The sequence below is a fragment of the Paramisgurnus dabryanus genome, chromosome 8 (genome assembly GCF_030506205.2).
Source record: "Paramisgurnus dabryanus chromosome 8, PD_genome_1.1, whole genome shotgun sequence".
NCBI lineage: Eukaryota > Metazoa > Chordata > Actinopteri > Cypriniformes > Cobitidae > Paramisgurnus > Paramisgurnus dabryanus.
This window is the reverse complement of record NC_133344.1, coordinates 5,390,988-5,412,972: the sequence shown is the minus strand read 5'-3', so window position 1 is coordinate 5,412,972 and position 21,985 is coordinate 5,390,988. Positions and strand designations below refer to the sequence as shown.

General features: G+C 40.0%; 2 protein-coding genes and 1 long non-coding RNA gene across 4 annotated transcripts in view; 1 reads left to right on the top strand and 2 right to left on the bottom strand.

Moving 5' to 3' along the window:
* Nucleotides 1–21,985, bottom strand: part of LOC135771706 (uncharacterized) — a 95,097-nt gene that overhangs the window by 60,243 nt on the left and 12,869 nt on the right. The gene's annotated exons all lie outside the window — the stretch shown is intronic.
* On the top strand, nt 814–4,162 carry LOC135771761 (uncharacterized). 2 transcript variants are annotated; one of them, XR_010543017.2, is made up of 6 exons: nt 814–1,186; nt 1,282–1,387; nt 1,491–1,570; nt 1,661–1,740; nt 2,977–3,076; nt 3,157–4,162. It is a non-coding gene; the product is annotated as an uncharacterized lncRNA (long non-coding RNA). The 2 variants fall into 2 exon arrangements; XR_010543018.2 differs by lacking the exon at nt 1,661–1,740 and having other exon boundaries at nt 818–1,186.
* On the bottom strand, nt 10,204–12,939 carry LOC135771738 (uncharacterized). Its single transcript, XM_065282122.2, has one exon. The coding sequence runs from the start codon at nt 12,937–12,939 to the stop codon at nt 12,004–12,006; it is 936 nt and encodes a 311-aa protein (XP_065138194.2). The 3' UTR covers nt 10,204–12,003.

Genomic DNA, 21,985 nt, shown 5'->3' with positions numbered 1-21,985 from the left:
TCGTGTTGTGATCTGGGCTGGTTTGTAAAAATGTCATAATTCAAGTCATAATTGGCGGAGACAGAACTAGGTATCGCGTGATCATCACGTGAATTTGCGAGACCTCATATGTCCTCGTCACTTCAGCATGCAGCCGCTCTGCAACCAATACGGAACTGGTGGGTATTGGCGGACGGCGGAGTGCGGAGCCGTTACGCAGCGGAGCAGATCTGCAGCCGCTCCGCAGTCGGTGGAAATCCGGCGTAATGGTGCACTGGAACAATCCTTCCTAAAATGCATTAAATTTTCGTTTACAAAGACGTGAAACTCACCGAGTGGTCCGGGGTGTTCACTGATATGCTCACACAAAAATCGCTGCAAAAGATGCTTTCCAACAGCTGTTTTAGCATTCGTTGTTAACTTGTGGACCTATTTTTCCAAACGCCTCACACCCGTACATTCTTCCGCTTAGAGCTTGAATAATAGACACTCCAGCCCAGGTGGTGGCGCTAATCCGCCTTTGCCAATTGCAAGAATAGAAACAAAGTTCCCGGCGCGGAGTAATATGCACCTCACAGCACATCTAATACAAGTCAATGGAGTTGGCAAAAACTACGATAAAACCTGTTGGAATGCGTCTTTTGGAGCGATTTTTGTGTGAGCATACCAGTGAACACCCCTGACCACTCGGTGAGTTTCACGTCTTTGTAAACGAAAGTTTAATGCATTTTAGGAAGGATTGTTCCAGTGCACCATTAAACCCATTGTAGAGGTCTGAGCTGAAACACAAACACGCGAAAATTCTCAGGGCAGCCGCAAATGTTGAAATTTCAGTCAAAACCATTCTATTTCACCATAAACAATCTGAAAACAGGGCTTTAAGTCTAAAATACCAAACTTGTCCTTTAAAGCATCTTTAAACTTTAAAAACATGTTGTTTGTCGTGACTCTACATTGTAATACTCACCCGGTTACAGTAATTTGTGTAATGTTGGACATACGATGAAACAACACGACATTGATACAGCAATTTGACCTCAGACTCATTTTTATCAGCAGATTAGTGTGCTTTGAGTACACCACAGTTCTGTAAGTGAAAAATTAATTCATATTTATGTGTGTTTCTTTCTCAGTAAGGACTAACTTTAACTGACTTTCTGTCTGTCTGTCTGTTCTCAACCAAACGGTCATTCAAGACCTTTTAAAGGTAACGTTACCACATTTATTCATTCATTTATTATGTTTTGAGTACACCACAGTTGTGAAAAATGTATTCATATTTATGTGTTTCTTACTGTTTAGCAAAAACATTTCCCGTGCAAGTTTGAATCTCTCTCAGTAAGGACTTATTGACTGGCTGTCTGTTCTCGACCAAACGGTCATTCTTACTCATAAAAAACTTTTAAAGGTAATGTTACCCCATTTATTTGTTCTTTTAATATTGGGTAGTACACCACAGTTCTTTCAATCGAAAATTAATTCATATTTGTGTGTGTTTTCTTACTGTTTAGCACAAGTGTGTCCCGCGCAAGTTTGAATTTCTCTCAGTAAGGACTGACGGACGGCCATTCACTCATAAAACCTTTTAAAGGTAACATTACCACATTTGTTATGTTTAGTACACAACAGTTCTTTCATTGGGAAATTAATTCATATTTGTGTGTGTTTTCTTACTGTTTAGCACAAGTGTTTCCCGCGCAAATTAGAATTTCTCTCAGAAAGGACTGACGGATGGCCATTCACTCATAAAACCTTTTAAAGGTAACGTTACCACATTTATTATGTTGTGAGTATACTACAGTTCTGTATAGGGATGGGCACGAGTACTCGAACGTGGCATCGATGATCAATCACAAAAACGATGATCATGCGGCTTTATTTATTTATTTATTGTGGATATGACGGCATTGGATGTCTGGTTAGCATTACAAGCGCATGTGGTAGTAAAGGCTGGGTCTGGAGATGCGTGTTTGACGTCGTGTTGAGCTATGCAGACCGGCGTATGACATCAGTAACATTACCATGCATGATTCAAAAACAAACAGATAATTCCGCCCACCCGCCGTGCACGCGGCAACCCCTCGATCCGCGCAATGCGCGGCAACTCGCCGATCCTGTGAAGCCGGTCACACCTCACATCACTGAGGCATTATTGTTTAAAAAGATGCCCTGTTTTTCAGAAATACAGTCAGTCAGGTGAAAAAGTACAGCGCCGTCAAAGTTCAATGGGTTATCATCTCATATTTAAAAATCAATGTTAAAAGATACCAGAGAGCCATACGAGCATTAACATTACATCTTGACTGAGAACAGGTAAGGGGACGGTTATCATCTCATATTTAAACATCAATGTAAAAAGATACCAGAGAGCCATACGAGCATTAACATTAAATCTTGACTGAGAACAGGTAAGGGGATGACACGCCACAGCTAATCGCTAAATAATAGCAAAAGACTTAAAGCTGCTTAATGTTATGAAGCTTGTGCTTTGACTGGACGTGTTTAAAAGGGCGCTGTTTATGGTGCACATCCACAATGGGAGTTAAACTTTCTGTACATAACTTAGCTGAAAACTTAGTTGAAGTCTAGCATTTTATGCAGATAGATGCACAATGTACATTTATGTTGTATAAAGGCTTACTATATTTATAGTGCGTCATATAGAAAGCGGTTTGTGCTTATTAACCCTTAAGATTCACTTCATCACGCAGCTATTCCTATTAGAGGTTTCTGTTAAAACCATTTAATTCATTAATAATCTAGTATGTGTTCATTGTTCTGTCGTAGTTTCTTCAAAATTAAGTTTTATTTCAGTGTTTTTAATAAAAATATTTTCATTTTCACCATGACGTGTACGCCCCTTTGATTGCCCCGCCCCAGTTAATCGAGTACTCGTTCTTCAGACCTATGGATTAATCGAAATGAAAAAATGACATAAATGCACATCCCTAGTTCTGTAAGTGGAAAAGTAATTAATATTTGTGTGTTTTCTCCCAGGTTAGCACGAATGCATCCAGCATAATTTTGGATCTTTACCATTGAGGAGACTGGCTGACTGTTCTTAACCAACCATCATTCACACGCAAAAACTTTAAAGGTACCACATTTATTTAAGTTGTTAGTATACCACAGTTCTGTTAGTGAAACATTTATTCATACTTTTGTGTTTTCTCACAGGTAAGTATGAACGTGTCTAGAGCAGTTTTGGATCTTTACCATTGAGGATATTTACTGACTTTCATCTACCAACTGTCATTAACACAACAAAAACTAAAGAAATGTTACTACAAGTGGACCTATTCAGTTACTTATTATGCTGTGAGTACACCACAATTTTATCAGTGAAACAATAATGTTTGTTTTTTCTCAATGCTTGGCATAGACAGATGTGACCCTGTGTAATTTGGAAATTTCATGGGAAATGTGTACGTCTTAAAAATGTTTAAATGTCGTTTGAGTTAAGGAACAGTACACTGATTTATTAAAAGTGTGCAATACACTGAGTCTATTAAAGTCATAAAGGAATACTTGATATATTTCATAAAGGAATGTGTAAATCTAATATTAGTTTTAATGTGAATTTGGACAGAAAAGCAAAAAAATGTTTGTAAAATAAACAATTGTTTAATAAACTGTAATAATTTTACCCTTTTCTGTCATCATTTTTTATACTAATGTTTGGTTTAAGGCCATCGGTTTCCTCAAACGGTTTAAGTTGAGTTAACTTTTCGGGTTTTACAGTGTAACAACAATGTACAAAATCAAAAAGAGGAAAGCATATTTTAAGAAACAAAAAAATTTATTGGATCCCATTAAAAGCCTCTACAAATTATCCTAAAGGATATTTTTGTCGTGTCTTAAAATCCTTTAGAAATATCCTCTAATAGAATCCTATAGGATTTTTTCTAATGGAATCCCATAGATGTTTTGTAATGTAATCCTTTAGGATTTTTCTAATGGAATCCTATAAGATTTTTCTAATGGAATCCTATAAGATTTTTCTAATGGAATCCTATAAGATTTTTCTAATGGAATCCCATAAGATTTTTCTAATGGAATCCTATAAGATTTTTCTAATGGAATCCTATAGGATTTTTCTAATGGAACGGTTCCAAAATATGATAGAAATTCTAATTGGATTCCTGTACAGGATTCTTATTAAAAATCCTATAGGATTTTTTGACAAGGGATATTTCCTTACCTCTTCTTTCTCTGAAGCATTTTCTCGTGTGATACGCAAGATCTCGAAGACAGCCGTTAAAACAGTCCAGTCTCATGTAATCTCGCGAGATTACGTCGCTACCTGTATATTCAATTATTTGTTACATTTTTTTTATAATGTCATCAATTTTATAAAATGAGTTTTTAAATTTTTTTTCTGAATGATTCACATTTTATAAAACATTATTTTATTGTCTCTCTGCAACCATTTACTTCACTGTTGTTTCAACGTTGTTTCAACGTTGAACAAACAACTGACGTTATTTCAACCAAATTTCAACGTTGATTTTTAAGCATTTTATTAACCTTTTTCAACCGTTTACCATTCACCGTTGTTTCAACGTTGAACAAACAACTGACCTAATTTCAACCAAATTTCAACGTTGAAGGTCGGTCATATGCCCGCTGGGACTTCTCCTGCTGCTCTCGCGCAGTCTCAGTTTAAACCACACCCCGTGTAAATGCCAGACTGACCTCAGTACAGCCTTATCATTAAAGAAGGATATCTGAACAGAGTCTTTTTTACACATGCAATTTATCATGCAGCCCTCTTTATAAGTTACATTATTAAGCCAGAGAAAACTAAAATTATATATTGTAAATGATTATGCGATGCTAACGTGCTGTTTTGCAATTCTAAAGTCTTTGGTAGCCACAAGTTTTGATAAAATATCTGTTGGAAATCAAAAGTTGTTTTTTTTACTTAAAGGCACACCATGGAACTTTTTGGCGACTAGGGGTTGCTAGACATATATTTTTCACGTCTAGCGCCCCTAGAGGCCACAAGTGCCGCAGCACTGTCGCAAAGGAAAAGAAGACAACCAGGGGTTAAATTGGGATTTGTTATGTGGGGGGGCTCTGCGGGGAGGGGTACTTCAAGGGTTAACATGTTTAATACTGATGATAGCAAAGCCACTGGTGTGTTTCAATGACATTCTGGACCTCTGATAGGATTTGATAAGTTTCAGCTTTAAAGCTGTTCCAGAGGTTGACCCAAAATATTTTAAAAAGAGCTTTTAAATTTTATATGATGCAAATCTATGAGTTTGACACCCTATATCCATTTGTTGCACATGTCATTATGCACAAGTGATCAAACTTTAAAGGAAGTTAAAAGAATCAACCTCCTTGAATAATTCTAGGCATAAGATAGGCTACCCCAAAAGACTCAATTGACAAGAAAAGGTACAACACACAGTACTGTAACATGTCTTATAAATTAGCCATAGAGATTCCCTATGCTGGTCAGCAGCTAAAACAATCATATAGTTAGGTTTGATTTGTGTAATCAAAATACATTATTTTATTCAACTATACAATAGTTATATCCAGTGTTATCCTTAACATAATGTAATTGGATGAGTGACATTACACGTTTCTAGTCTTCTATGAAGTTTTCTCGACGTGGGCACCATTCTTACCTCTCTCTCTGTCTCTCTCTCTCTCTCTCTCTCTCTCGTCAAATGATCCTGCGTGAGAGCGCGTTCTTGAAGTTCTGAGTGTTTTCGCTTGTGCTGCATAACTTGCGCGAAGACGCATTTAAAGGGAAGAGCGCGTGTTTTCGCGGAAATTGCGGCGCCCAATTCGCGTCATTTTCATCGCCCCGTGCGAGGACGCGCCTGATTGCGTCTTTGCATTGACTTTGTATGTAATCTGCTCGCGCAAATCGTTGAACTTGCGTTGGTGAGTATCCATCATAATGAATGAAAACACATTATTCCCTTCGCGTCAGTGCACACGCACCAGCGCAGCGGGTACACTGGCAAGAGCAGAGCGAGACCTTCAGCCTATGTGCCGGGGCTTAGCCCCGGACGGCCCCGGCCCAATTTAAACCCTGAAGACAACTATTTAGGTCACAAAGTGTATTTATTTTCATCAAACGCCAAAAAATTGCATAGCTCACATTTACTAGCCAGTTGTAACGGTGGTCGCTTGGTTAAAGTTTATATTTAAAAAATATTGCCCTAAAGGGAAATCGAACCCAGATCGCCCATGTCGAAGGTCCATGACACCCCCACGATGCCACAATGTCACATGATATAAGCAGTGGTGGACGAATTACACAAATCATGTACTTGAGTAAAAGTAGAGATACCCAGGGTAAAATATTACTCAAGTAAAAGAAGAAATACTTGCTTAAATTTTTTACTTGAGTAAAAGTACTGTGATTTATTATGTCTGTATCATATTGTCACGAAACTCAAATTATGTGAAAAAACTCTCTTGGCTCACCAATCTATTAATAGAAGGACATTAATTATTCAGACACTGATGTTTATTAAAATTATCATAAGCCTAAAACCTTAAAGCCAAAAAATGTCCTTTGGCACCAAATGATTTAACAGGATTTGAGAGCAGTAAGTCTCATTTCAAGATTTATTTGTTAAATAATTTTAACAGTTTAAGTGTAGTAAAAACGTCTGAAGGAAGGGAATGGAGACGTCACGTTGTGACAGACGAATTGGAAACTCGCTTAGAGAGACCAATCTACTTCGAGTACTACTAAAACGCCAATGAACTTGGCATTGAGGTATTTGCATAATGCCGGCGCCGCCCTGCCAGTTGCGTATATAAGCCGCAGGTGCAAATATGGAAATTAGCTTATTTTCGGTGAGAAAGCCGGAAAGTGCGACCGGCCGTAAACAGCATGGAGCAGCCCTGTAGCGACGGGACGTGACGTCTCCGTTCCCTTCCTTCAGGGAACGTGGGTTACCTACGTAACCGAGACATTCCCTTTCAGTCGGTCACTACAACGTCACGTCATGACCGACGAATTGGGAATCCCTACCAAAACGCCACTGAGGGCTGACCTCTTCCAGTGTCTGTGTAAAGCCCTCCGGTTCCACTTAAGGAGAAAGAGAATTAGGTTTTAAGGCAGAAGGCCGGGCAGTAGATGTTCCTTTAACCCCACAGTAGTGCCAGGGACTGGGAAGCACCCTATCTGAGTGGGATAGGAACGCTGCGGAAGCCACCGCCCTGTTAAGGGCTGATGGTGGGCGAAAGTCAACCGTAGTTGAGGTATAAAGACAGCCGTGTCTGTGTAAGCAAAGCAGTGCTCTGCCGAGGGAAACGTGGGCTAGTAGGATTTACCCTACGGAAAAATCTCACAAAGGAACCCAGTGGGACGCAATGTGGATGCCCGAGCCAAACACATAGGTTCGCGAGGATGCAGCTAGTGAGAGGCTGGCACTGGATGCTCCGTAACATCCGGCTGCCAAGGCAGCGGAGGAAAGACAAATCAAACCATTATGCATTTTTGTCTTAATGGCCTTCCATACTGACACTTCATTTGGATCACCAGTCGGAGGCGAGTCTGTTCTCCATGCTTCCCCTGATGAGGAAAGAACATGAGAGGAGACAGGCTCGATACGAACACTGTAAAATCTAATGAACGTATTAGGTGTCACCCAACCAGCAGCTCTGTAGATGTCTGTTAGCGAGGAACCAGGAGCGAGTGCCCAAGATGAGGCAACACTTCTAGTAGAGTGAGCTCTCAATTTAAATGGACAAGGAATGGGCGATAGTATCAACTATCCAATGAGACATACTCTGCTTAGTGACAGCTTTCCCTCTCTGCTGACCACCGTAACAAACAAAGAGCTGATCTGAGGTCCTGAAGCTTTGTGTGTGATCCACGTAGAGGCGCAGAGCGCGTACGGGACATAATGAAGCCATGGTTGGGTCTGCCTCCTCCGGGGGCAGCACTTGCAAGCTCACCACCTGATCTCTGAAGGGCGTGGTGGGAACTTTGGGCACGTAGCCTGGTCTGGGTCTGAGTATTACGCTCGAGACAGCAGGACCAAACTGAAGGCACGAATCGTCGATGGAGAATGCATGAAGGTCACCTACCCTCTTAACAGAGGCCAATGCGAGCAGGGTCAGAGTTTTCATTGATAAAAACTTCAGACTCAAAGACTGCAAAGGCTCGAACGGGGGTCCCTGCAGGGCTTTCAGCACCATGGACAGATCCCAAGGAGGAATAGAGGGAGGGCGCGAAGGATGTAGCTTTCGTGCGCCTCTTAGAAATCGAATAATTAAATTGTGCTGGCCAACCGATCTTCCATTTATTAAAGAGTGATGTGCAGATATAGCGGCGACATCAACTTTAATGGTGGAGGGTGACAGCCTACCATCTAACCGGTGTTGAAGGTATGTAAGCACGATATTAATGGGGCATTCTCGGGGGTCCTTGCGTTGTGAAGAGCACCAATCGACGAAAAGGTTCCATTTAAGCGCGTACGCATGTCTAGGAGACGACGCTCGCGCTGCGGCGATGGTGTTAGATACCGCTTGTGATAAATCACCTAAACCTTGTGCGCGCTCAACGACCATACATGGAGATCCCACAGGTCAGGGCGCGGGTGCCATAATGTGCCCCCTCCTTGAGAAACAAGCTCCTTCCTCAGGGGAATTTGCCAGAGAGGGGCTGTCGCGAGGAGCATCAGTTCTGGAAACCAATTCCTGGTCGTCCAGTAAGGCGCGACCAGTAGAAGGGCTCTCCTCGTCCTGCCTGACCTTGCACAGTGTCTGTGCGATTAAGCTCACTGGTGGGAATGCGTATTTGCGCATCCCTGCGGCCAGCTGTGTGCCAACGCATCCACGCCGAGGCTGCCCTCGGTTAGTGAATAAAATAGGCGACAATGGGTAACGTCCGGTGACGCAAAAACAGATCTATCTGCACACGACCGAACTTCTTCCAAATTAGCTGAACCGTCTGGGGGTGGAGTCGCCATTTGCCGGGGTGCGCAGCTCGGGAAAGCGCGTCTGCCGCTGTATTGAGCAAACCCGGAATGTGAATGGCACGAAGGGACCTCAGATGCTTCTGACTCCAAAGGAGGAGATGACGGGCGAGATGCAATATGTGACGAGAGCGCAAACCACCTTGACGGTTGATATACGCAACGGTCGCAGTATTATCGGTGCGAACTAATACATCCCTCCCTCGTAGCTCTGTAGCGAAGCGTACAAGTCCCAGATATACAGCCCACAACTCGCGGCAGTTGATGTGCCAGTGCAGCTGGGGTGCTGTCCACACCCCCTAGGCTGCAAACCCGTCGTATGTGGCTCCCCACCCCGTGTCGTATGCATCTGTGTGTACAACAGCACGCCAAGAGACCTGTTTCATGGGAACACCTGCTCTCAGAAACGCGGGGTCCGACCACGGGGTGAATGTTTGACGACACGCAGGTGTAATGGTTACACGGTGAATGCCAGCACGCCACGCTCTCCTCGGGACTCGATCGTGAAGCCAACTCTGAAGCGGTCTCATATGGAGCAGCCCGAGCGGTGTCACAGCCGCGGCTGCTGCAATATTTCCCAGGAGCTTCTGAAATTGTTTCAGAGAGACCGCGTTCTTCCCTCGAAATGAACCGAGGCAAGTCAGAATCGACTGGACGTGCGCTTCTGTTAAACGCGCCGATAAATCGATCGAGTCCAGTTCCATGCCGAGAAAAGAGATCCTCTGTGTGGGGCAGAGTTTGCTCTTTTCCCAGTTGACCCGAAGACCCAAACGGGCGAGATGCCGAAGCTTTAAGTCTCTGTGCTCACAAAGCGTCCGCCGAGAATGCGCTATTATAAGCCAATCGTCGAGGTAAGCCAAAATGCGAACACCGATCTCTCTCAGGGGTTTTAACGTGAATACACAGGGAGAGAGAGACAGCCCGAATGATAGTACCTTGTATTGGTATGCCCGCCCCTCGAACACAAAGCGAAGAAACGGTCTGTGGCGAGGGAGAATGGACACACGAAAGTACGCGTCTTTCAGATCTATTGCTGCAAACCAATCTTGGGGGCGTATTGACTGAAATATCAGTTTTGGAGTTAACATTCTGAAGGATCGCTTTTGGAGAGTCCAGTTCAGAACGCGCAAATCCAAGATCGGTCGTAACCCACCGCCCTTCTTTGGAACTATGAAATACCGGCTGTAAAAGCCTGAGCTCATCTCGGTTGGAGGGACAAAATACTGAATAATTATGTAAACTTTAATTTACCAGCCCAGAGAATAGGCCTATAGCAGAAGTCAGGAGACGTAATCATTGTAAAAATGAACAAAAAAATTTACTGAATAATCCAGCCAAGTTAATGGACAATTAATGACATTATGGTCCCAAGACATTAAGACTTTAAACCTATTTGTAGAATCACAGCATGCAATATAAAATAAACAAGTTTGACACACAACAAAAGAGTTTATAAAAGAGACAAATGTGATATAAAAATGATAAATGTGTAAATAAAATACGAAAAACAACACTATTATAAATATGAAAATTAACACTATTATATATAGTTCTGAACAGTTTGTTTGCTTCCGGACACACACACTGTTTAATAGCTTGGCACATTACCTAATAACCCCTGCTACTTTTAAGGCGTTGACGTCATGTCAGGTCGTCATGTGGGTTGCACATGCTGCTAGGCACTAAAATTTCAAGACGTTTGGCAAACGTTCGAATAGCCATTCGAAAATTGGACGTTTATTTGCACATTTTATCTGCCATATGGATAACCTGCCATAGATTAATAGTAAAGCACCATCACCTGGGGCCTCATTTATAAAATGCTGCGTAAAAAACATCCTACATTTGATCTTGCGATCATTTAACAAAAAATGCGTACGTGTGATTCATAAACCGAACGTACGGTCAGAAAACACGCGTACCCCTTTCAAATCTATAAATCGCAAATGAAGTTGAACTTGTGCGCGCAGAGCCGAGCAGTTTCAGATCTTTGCCTTTAAATAATGCGTAATTAATGTCAGACATATAAAAGAGCCCTTGTCAATGTTTAAACCCAATTTCAAACAGCAAGAATGGCTTATTTTCCAAAAACCTGCAGCAATCTGACAAGCAAAAGTGCGTACGTCTGCTCAGACCCTGACGTGGCGCCAAGCACATTTCCACGTCAAAGACAGTTTTTATAAATATGGACTTTGCCATGTATTTTTGGGTATGCACACTTTACGATCAAATCTGTGCGCACGCACGCTTTATAAATGAGGCCCCTGCTTTCTGAACCGGCTGTCGCTTTACTGACGAGATGCGCGAGACAATCAAATGCGATTTAACATGCAGCCCTCTTTTTAGGTTACATTATTAAGCCAGAGAAAACTGAAATTATATATTGTAAATGAATATGTGATGCTAACGGGTTGTTTTGTAATGCTAAAGTCTTTGGTAGCCTCAAATTTAGATAAAATATCTGTTGGAAATCAAACGGTTTTTTTTTTTTTAAGTTACAGACACCGGCCCATTTAGTGTACAGAAACTAACATTTAGTTTACCTCCATGGGTAACGTTATTTCAAATGCGTATTTCACTCATAAAACAAGTGTCAAAAAACAACACTTTCATAGAAAGAATTTTTTTTTATTATGGAAGCGAATGGGGATCACATATAGCTTGATTTCAAACTTTCCTCAAAATATCTTCCGTTGTGTTCATCAGAACAAAGAAATTTATACAGGTTTGTAACTGTTACAAACAACATGAAAGTGAGTAAAAAATAACATAAGGACATCATAACCTAAAATAAAACTTTCAAATATGGGACCTTTAAGTCATTTTTAGTCCTCCATAATACAGTACTGTTAGATTAATCTAAAAACATGAGCAGCAGTTTTATTTCAATTGTTTGTTTGTTCTGTTCTATTTATCTGCAATATTGCTCATAATTAGAATATTTGTTCTTTTTTTACTATTAAGTTTTAACCATATTTAAAGGTGTCATAACCTTATTAAGGTCACTGGTGCTTAAAGCTCAAAGTTTGACTGTTGATGAACTCTTCCCAAAAACATTACAGTGTTAAGATTTCTCTCCAGTATGAAGTCTCTGATGGGCTTTTAAGTTACTTGAACAAGCAAACGTCTTGTCACACTGAGAGCATTTGAAAGGTTTTTCACCTGTATGAACTCTGTTGTGCTTTAGTAATGAACCCTTTACACTAAAACTCTTCCCACAGACACTACAGTGATAAGGTTTCTCTCCAGTATGAACTCTCTGGTGGGATTTTAAGTAACCTGACTGAGCAAACGTCATGTCACACTGAGAGCATTTGAAAGGTTTTTGTCCTGTATGAACTCTCTTGTGATTTAGTAATGTAGTCTGTTGACTAAAACTCCTCCCACAGACACTACAGAGATAAGGTTTCTCTCCAGTATGAACTCTCCGATGAACTCTTAAGTTACTTGAACAACCAAATGTCTTGTCACACTGAGAGCATTTGAAAGGTTTTTCACCTGTATGAATTCTTTTGTGATTAAGTAACTTATTCCAATGACTAAAACTCTTCCCACAGACACTACAGTGAAAAGGTTTCTCTTCAGTGTGAATTTTCTGATGAATTTTAAGATTTGGTTTGGTTCTGAAGTATTTTCCACATTCAGTGCAGTTGAAAGGTTTTTCACCGCTGTGTATCCTCATGTGAATATTTAGTTTATAGGAAGAGACACAAATCCTCCCACACTGCTCACAGTGAAACTGCTTCTTCTTCTTCTTCTTCTCTCTGTGCTCTTGTGAATGAAGTTTCTTCTCTTGTAAGGTAGTAAAGCTGATCTCAGATCTGGTGAAGAGTTTCTGTTCTGTGTGTTTTCTCTCATGTCTCTCTAAATGTCTCTGTGAGCTGAATGTCTTTCCACAGGTGATGCAGGAAAGAGTTTGTGCTGTCAGTCGCTCTTTTGATGTTGAGGACGTTATTTCTATATCCAAACATGAATCACTCTTCACATCTGAAAGAAACATAAAACAATTAAATTGTCTTTTCACTCTTATTTACACAAAGAAGTGAGATTCTGTGTCTTTTTCAACATTCATACATTTAGACATGTAATAGACATGTCACAGTGATGGGATATTTGAAGCGAGGGTTCAGAGCGCATGTCAAGAATAAATGGGGGTGCCAGATGAAGCCCTGATTTGTGGGTGTTGTGGCGTTTTAGTGTCAGATAGATGTCAAGAGTAGGGGTGGCACGGTACATGAAAAAAAACATTCGAACCGTTCGGTTTGCTTGTCTCGGTTCGGAGCGTGTGTGTGTGTTGCAAGGTTTGACGCATGCACAATGTAGCCTCGTGCTCGTATGTTAACTGAAGCCTTGTATACCTTGTCTGGCTCCACAGCGCGAACCACCGTTTGGTTTTTTTTTATACTCGACTCACCGACTGGGTGCCAGCGTGATGAGACATCATGCTTGGCTATATTCACCTGGAACTTGTGCTTCTTGGATTGCGGAGCCGCGTGCAAAGTTACAAAATTTGACGTGCACACCCTTGTGCTCTTGTGGACGGGTCAAGTACAAGGCTTAAAGCTACACTAAAGATGGCAGTTCAAAGAAAGACTAAGAAACATAATGTAATGCATGATTATTTGGGAGTAATCCACTATTTTGTAGAAGTTGTCAAATGGACCAACATTATATCGTCGCTGCCCGATGAAACTCACGTACGTCCAAAACGGTTACTTTTCAGGAAGTGAAAAAAAAACACTATATCAAAAGCAGTTGAATGTAGCGTTGTCATACTTGGTACGGCATATTTACATGTAACCATATTCTTGCCAGTGTAATGAAATAATCAACATTTGACCAAAATTGAGTTTAAATGGACATGCGTGCATATTTTACAGTTAGTGATCGATACGCGTTCTTCCGATCATTAATTAGAATGGCCAAGTCGCGTTTCGTATTGACAGATGAATATGCTCAGTTCATTAAATAGCCTACATCTTAGTTAAATACGCTTACTTTATTTAATATTAATTATACATTTATTAAATGTCTCTTGCAAACTATGAAGGGACAATGAATCAATACACTGACGTGGTAATGCTAGAGAGCAGGGGCTTCAGTTTGTGTTGAAAAGTGGTGGGGACAAAAGATCGGATAAAAACATTACTGCAGGACCGGAAAAATATTGAATAACAGCCCATCAAAAATGGGCATAGCGTACAAGAAAATACTCAGCATAAAACCCTCAACAATGTCGACTGCACACATGTAACAGTCCCTGCAACACCAGCTCAACTGAACAATGCCAGAAAGCACCATACCGTAGAAAACAGCAGCGCGTTTAGTCAATGATTACAATGAAGTTCATTTACTTACACATGTACAAGAAAACACACCATAAGCATACAACGCAACATATGTGACACTAGACCACAAAACCAGTCTTAAGCATCGCTTGATTTTTCAGAACATTTTTAACCAAATGCTTTCAAAAAGTGGCGGGGACATCCCCAGCGTAAATAACACCTATGCTAGACAGATGCACAGTCCTACCGTAATTAAGTCACTCCTAGATGTTCGTCTGGCGTCCGGGGGAAACGTTTACCTCGATGAAGGAAAGTCATTGTCATGTTTATTCGGCATCCAGTGCTGAGCTTCGATGAAACTTTACGAGACCGCCGGCGAGACCATAGATATGTATAAAGGCTAGATGGCTCAAGGCGAAGTGAGCTGTGTCGTCACTTGGCGGCCATCTTAGGTCAGTGCTGCCATAGTGCTGCTCCCTGCTGCTATGGACGGAAGGTGAGTGACATACGCCAACTAAAATGCTCGTAACTTGCTGAATTCTTGACGGATTTACAAACGGTTTGGTGTATTACAAACCTTATTAACGTGGCTATGATTTGTGCTGAATATAATAATGTGCTGTATAATTTTTCACAAGTATGCAGTTAAATAGCCGCATCCCTGACGTTTATGACACACCAAGCCGTTTGAAAATCGGTTGAAAATTGAGCAAATAGTTATTTCAGCACTACATGCACAATAGACTTTAATGTTATAACTAAACGAGCGGTCCTGTCCTAAGATGGCCGCCGTGTGACGTCGTCGGGTCCCATTGGCTCTCAGCGCCCGTAAGCCATCTAGCCTTTATACATATCTATGGGCGAGACGCTTCACAGGCGGAAGATATGCGGCGTGATTGACAGCTTTGACACCAAATGGGTATACGTGAAAATCAGATGACATGATTTCACAAGTTTTCATTGGCCATTTAGGTATGTGACGCACACTGTATACGGAAATGAACCTGGACATTCAATCTGTCGAAAAATCTAAAAAAAACGGCTAAATGAACATACGTGGATTTCATCGGACAGCGACGATATGCTGACCGCAAAATGATAATTTGATCATAAATCACTTACACCTGTGTCGTTCTAAACATCCAAGTGCTCTGATTGTCTTCACAACACATTGTTACATATTTTTGATAAAAACCATCAAACCATGTGGCTTCTGTTTGTCCCATTGACTTTAGTTAATTTTCACAGTTAATTTCCTCAGAAAACAATGAAAGACATTACCAAAAAGGTCCAACATTCGTTCAATAAAAATATTACAAAGTGATGAGAACACAGAGTTGCCAGCGTACAGACACAGAATACACCGGCAAGTAATATTGGCATTGATACGGGTTGTTTAAGTATTGTTTACAATGTTTGCATAACGGCTTAAAGCAGACATATCATGCTTTTAAATCTGTCCTTTTTACATATAAATCATCTATTTGTGGTCTATGTAAAGCGAAACTGCAATGCTTGGGTCTGAATTCCTCATTATTATAGCCCCACAGGCCCCCTTTCTACCCCTTTTCTGATGTGCATCTGAGAGCAACTCATTTTGGTGCTGTCTTTTTAAATGCACGTCATACCCTGCCCCCTCTCCAGGTTGCAGAGGTGACACTCGGTTAAACTCCACCCCGTTCGGCCATTTTTGTAGTTTTATAGCAGAGATACGATTATCTAGCTGCACAGAAACTTTTTATTTACTCGTTATTCACAAAATGTCAACAACGGAAGACTTGTCCATCCAGCCTTATATGTTCCTTCGGAGTGAGAAACAGCACTGCTAAACCATGACCACCGTGTACTTTACTTTTTTACTTTAAGTTATAAACTGCTTACCGAAGTGCTCTGCTCGTCGTCTCCAAAGAAAGAAGTAATTGACCCCTCAATCAGACGAAGTCTATCGGCAATTCCTTCTTTATACTGGCGGAGATTGGTGAAGTAGTTATCCTTAAAGTGCCTCGGGCACACAAAAATGACTTTACCCACAGATGTGAGTACATTTCTTACGCTCTCGTAACTTCTGCATCCTTGAGCTTGGACTACAATATCGCAGCGAGAAATATAAAATGGCGGATTGCTCGTAGTGTTGGGCTGGAAGTCGATGTCCTTATTTAGCAGTTCCGCTGCAAATACTGTGACGTAATTGTTCAAAAAACGTAATAGATAATAGAAAAATCAGAACCGGTTGGAAAATATGACCAAAACAGAATATAAAGATATCAACAAAGCACCTGAAGAGACTAATCTCAACTTTTATGTACTTATAAACACTACAAATATACAACAAAATGCATTTAAGAGCCAAGAAAGTGGATTTAGCATGATATGTCTCCTTTAAATAAAAACATTGTCAACTACGTCAGCAGGGGCCCGTTACAGAAAGGTGGTTAAGTGAAAACTCTGAGTTTGTTAACCCTGAAATGAGGGAAACTCTGAGTTTTCTGTTTCAAAAAGGGAGGTAGGTTAAACCTGAGACAGCGGGGTAAGTCAAGCCTGTTTTAGAAGGAGACGTAACTTATACTCAGAGTCTGTTTCTGGGGTAACTTACTCTGTGAACCTAACCTGGTCGGGAGCAGGTTTTATCCTGTAAACTCTGAGTTTCTTGTGGTCTCCTCCCCTTTTTTAAAGGAGTAGCAGTGTTTAATCTTGTTAGTTGCTTTAGTACATTCATTCATTGCGCACATTTTTATTATGTACACTATAAAATATTTTTAGCTGTCTTTAAGTTATAATTAAATTGCCAGTGCAAACCATTTTAACTTACTACTTTATATATTACACTAAACTTTCAACTCAAAAATTAAAACAGTAAATTCAGATGACTTGTAAAGCTAATATGATATACTTAGATGCATAGATCGTCTTAGTGACTAAAATGTCAAGTACTTTTATAGAGAATCCTGTAGATGATGATGTTGCATTCATTTGTAGAAAGTTAGATTTATGTCGCGAGAGGATTTTGAGACCCCGAGTGGTTTTTTGTCATATCCACTTACATTTATGTGAGGAAAATTATTATTTTTTGCAGTCATTTTAGATATATAAATATCCTTATATGACTAATATCAGTCTTTGTGGTGCTCTTACATCTATACAGTTGCGTTAGCATTTCTTATGTATCCACTCGTCATTATCCCTGGTCTAGTGGGTAGTGCTGTGTGCAGTAGTTAGGGCAGATGTACTGTCTGCGATCGGAGTTCGAATCCCGGCTCTGCAAGGTTTTTTTTATTCATGACAAACATTTGTAAAGTTCATAGCCTTATATGACAAAGTATTATGCTTAATTTCATTTTTAGCTGACCTGCTGTCATCTTTTTGTCCATGGGATTGCGGTGTCTGCTGCTTGTAAATGAATATAATAACATACAGTCCTAAGTTTATTTACTTCAGATATTTAACTGTGATGAAAAATTAAAGTTGACATAAAATGGTTGAACAGAGTATTTATCCTTGTTCTGTGACATGTAGACAAAAACATTTTTGTTTGGGTCTGTAATGCCTTAGAAGCTTCCTAAAAACCTCTCTCAGATAGCTCTATTAGGGTGCGGGATTTTTAACAAGTGGTTTTGCACCTATGTGGCTCCCCCTACTGGCTTAACTTGGAATCTCATTACTGATTGGCTGACTTTGCTGCCACTCAAAAAATGTAGCCAATTATTTTAAAGTGGAGGGGCAGTTAGATGCCTGTGATGTCATGAGCATCAGTTTATCAGATTGGGCTGTTTTCTGGCTGACATTTCTAAAAGAGGAATTTCTATGAGACTGAGATGTTTAGCATGTTTAGCACTTTTTGTATGTTTGTGAATGTGGGTAGACTACCATTATTCAACAAAAACAAGGTAAAAATGGTTTTTCATTCTCTGTCCCCTTTAAATGTACGCATTTACTAGAGTAGCAATTTACAAAAACAACTCTTTTCTTTGCTGTACACTTGCAGTAACACTTTCAGTTTTAGTAGTAAAAAGGATTAAGACCTCTTTGTCACGTGCTGTTGCCATGGTAAATCGTAATATCTGAGCTTCATCGATGATGGCTTTTCATTGTGGCTGTGCACGTGCTTAACTCAGAGTCAAGTCGATTGAACTAACTCAGATCAGCTGTTCTGTAACCGAAAACTCAGAGTTTACTATCTCAGAGTAAGTCAACTCAGAGTTCAAGTTTAAACTCAGAGTTGGTTGAACCTCCTTATTGAAACGGGCCCCATGTGATGTGTCGTAGTCTGCTCATGAACAACCAAGGAGGAAAGCAAATTATTGAATAAAATCATTTGTTTTGGTTTCTCTGCACACAAAGGTTTTCTTGTCACTTCATAATTTTATTATTGAATGACTGATGGACCTTTTTGGCTATGTCTTTCATTTTTTTCTGGGGGAAATAATTGTGAAACTTACTGAAGTCAATGGGACCACCAAACACTTCCATGTTTTCCCTATTTAAAGACTGTTGTGTGAGAGTAGTTACACGAGTAAGTATGGTGGCACAAAATAAAACTTTTGTTTGGACATTCAAGAAGCGCTGTACAAAGATTAAAAGTGCACGCACCGAAAGAAGATAGAACTGTGTTAATTAATCTAAGTTGAGGTAAAAACTTAGTAAAATATAGAAAAACAGTGGTGTTTTCCTTTAAAAAAAAAAAGTAGTTTAGGACTAGTCTAATCCCCGTCCAGGAAACGCACCCCTTGATTAGTGAGTTTGTGACTGAAAACCCAAAACAGGTCCTCACATGACAGTTAAAAATACAACAATAATTAAGGAGACATACCTGATGGAATAAAATCATCATCTTCATCAGTGCGATCTTCCTCTTCTGTGTGTTCAGTTTTGATTTCTGTGTGTTCAGTTTTGATTTCTGTGTGTTCAGTTTTGATTTCTGTGTGTTCAGTTTTGATTTCTGTGGGTTCAGTTTTAATCTTCATCATGAGGTTCGTGCAGTCGATGAGTTTAACTGAACACATCTTCAGTTTGGTCTGCAGGATCTGCTGCTGTTCTCCAGCGTTACAAACAGAATCCAGAGACTCTGTGGAGGTTTGATCCATGAAATGATTTGATGTTGTCTGATTCAGTTAAATGATGTTTAAGCTGTACAAACCGCTCGATTCATTGCTAAATCTCCTCTTGACCTCAGCTTTGTCTCCAGTAACTCCACCTCTTTCTTCAGCTGAGAGATTTCTGTGATGAAATCATCAATATATCCAGCATGAACAGATCAGTTCATGATTTACAGCACAGCACATCTCATCATTAACGTCTCAACACTAAAATACACAGAGACAAGACTCTGTTTACACTCAATGAAACACGCACGAGAGAAAAACACCGAGGATACACAAACACACAACACACGCGCTCTTACTTTCTTTCTGGAGTTTATCTGCGGATTAAAGAGCTGCAGCGCCTCCTGCTGTACTGGCAAAGAGTATACTCTTTGGTACTGGAGAAGACGGAGAGACGCGTCTTCTTCTTCGGTGGTTTGACAGTTTACAAACAGTGCGCATTACCGCCATCTTCTGGAGTGTGGTGTGAACTCCTTGGGATATCACATGGAGATATCAAGAGGGTATGCACGTGACGTCACCTTTGGCGAAAGTCCCTGCGGTTACGCGGCACGCACACTCAGTGGCAAAAAGACAGAGCGCAGAATTTCAGTACAGAATCTGGGAAAAAGCTGTTGTGCGATAGTACGAACAGATTTAACAATAATTCGGACCTGTCGTTTTACAGACTGCCAAAAAACACCGAAAGGAGAAGTAAATAGATCGTTCATGCCAAAGTAGACCACAGGTGGGAGTTGCTATGGTCACTATCAAGCAGAGGTTTTACTGTCTACTTAAAAGTATTTTTTCAAGTATTTGTATTATCCGTGTTTTTCTTTGGAAACATACATTCCATAGCATATTATCATGCCTATTACATTTCATAAATAGCCTACAAGTTTTTGTCTTCTCCCGGTTCTGAGGAAAATTTGTTGACTTTACCCGGGCTGTGATCGGTTAAACGATCGCAAATGAGCCGTAAAAACCCGGTCGTGCATTCTGTATTGTTTCACATGCCCTACTCAAACAACAAGATATTTATTTACCGTTGCAAGACGTTAAGCTGCTCTGCTGCGTCACTGATAGTTTTAGCGGATCCAAAAAGATTGAGTTTTTTAATAACTTTAATTTGATAAATATATTTGTAAAACAGACAGACTTAAAGGGTTATATCATTGATTTATTTAAAAAATAATAATAATAAAACACCTCCAACAAAAATGGCGCTGCACAGTTTAAGCCCTTTCTGTGCACGTGCCTGCCACTATATATTTCATCATTTTCCCGTTTTCTATTATTTCTACCTTATATTTATAGCCAACGTGTTTGTTCTAAAACTATTAAGTTTTCATACTAATTAATATGCATATAGGCCTGTTTATATATTAATCACTTCACACTTGTGTGTGTTATATTTATATCTAAATATGTAATAATTTTAGAACAAACAGGAAGATGATATAGGCTAAGATATAAGGTAAAAAGAAATAATAGACAACAGAAAAATTATGAAATATTTAATAAATGGTGATATTGCCTTTTAGTATAACCCATTAAAAATGTAATCTTTCTAAATAAATAATAATTGTAATGTGATGTGATGAAAACGCTATAAGAAACACATAGAGGGAACAGACTTCAACAGAACACCGGACATCTTCTCAAATTATTTTCTATTTTAATGATTAAAATATTTCCAGATGATTTCATCACTCCAGTCTGTCTGTTTAAAGGCTAATTGCAATCATAAACACCTATACATTTATCTTCAAATGGTGTCTTTGACGATGGTATTCTAAAAATAAAGGCCATCTTTTTTTGGCATTCCTATTCCGACACTCAGCAGCACTCAAATCTAGTTTTTTTTTGAGATTTGAGATTGGTCTAAAGTTATTAAGTTCTCCCTGATCAAGCTGTGGTTTTTTAATCAGCGGTTTAATAACTGCTAGTTTGAAAGCTGTTGGAACGTATCCTATTTCTAGCGATGAGTTAAAGATATTCAGAACCGGGGTTGACACTACAGGGAATACCTCTTTAAACAGTTTTGTGGGAACGGGGTTTAATATACAGGATGATGATTTGGATGATGTAACTAGTCTAGAGTGCTCATCTATTGTAGTAGGTTTAAATGAATCAAGATGTTCGTATGGTAGTCTAGTGTTAAGTGAACTAACGGGTAGAGTGGTGGCTGCCTGGGTAGCTACGATGTTTTCCCTTATAGCCGTAATTTTGTTAGAAAAGAAGTTCATGAAGTCGTTACTATTGTGTTGAAGTTTACTATTGGTTTCTGTTTGTTCTTTATTTCTAGTCAGTTTTGCAACGGTGCTGAAGAGGAAACGAGGGTTATTATGATTCTCATTTATAAGCTTGCTAAGATAGGTAGATCTGGCGGTTTTAATAGCCTGTCTGTATTGTTTAACACTCTCTTTCCATGCTGCACGCCATACCTCTAACTTTGTGCTTCTATAATTTCTTTCCATTTTCCTAGTTGCCTTTTTGAGTGCTGCGGTGTGATGATCATACCATGGAGCTGGCGGTTTTTCTTTGATTCTCTTTTTTCGAATGGGAGCAACGGCATCCAATGTGTTAGAACAGACATTGTTTAGGTTTTCTATTTCAATATCTAGATCGTCACAGTTATCTGCTACATGTTTCATTTGGGACAGGTCTGGAAGAGTGC

Bases quoted from the DNA above. Each gene is read 5' to 3' on its own strand.
- LOC135771738 (XM_065282122.2), bottom strand. From the start codon at position 12,939: ATGTTTCTTTCAGATGTGAAGAGTGATTCATGTTTGGATATAGAAATA.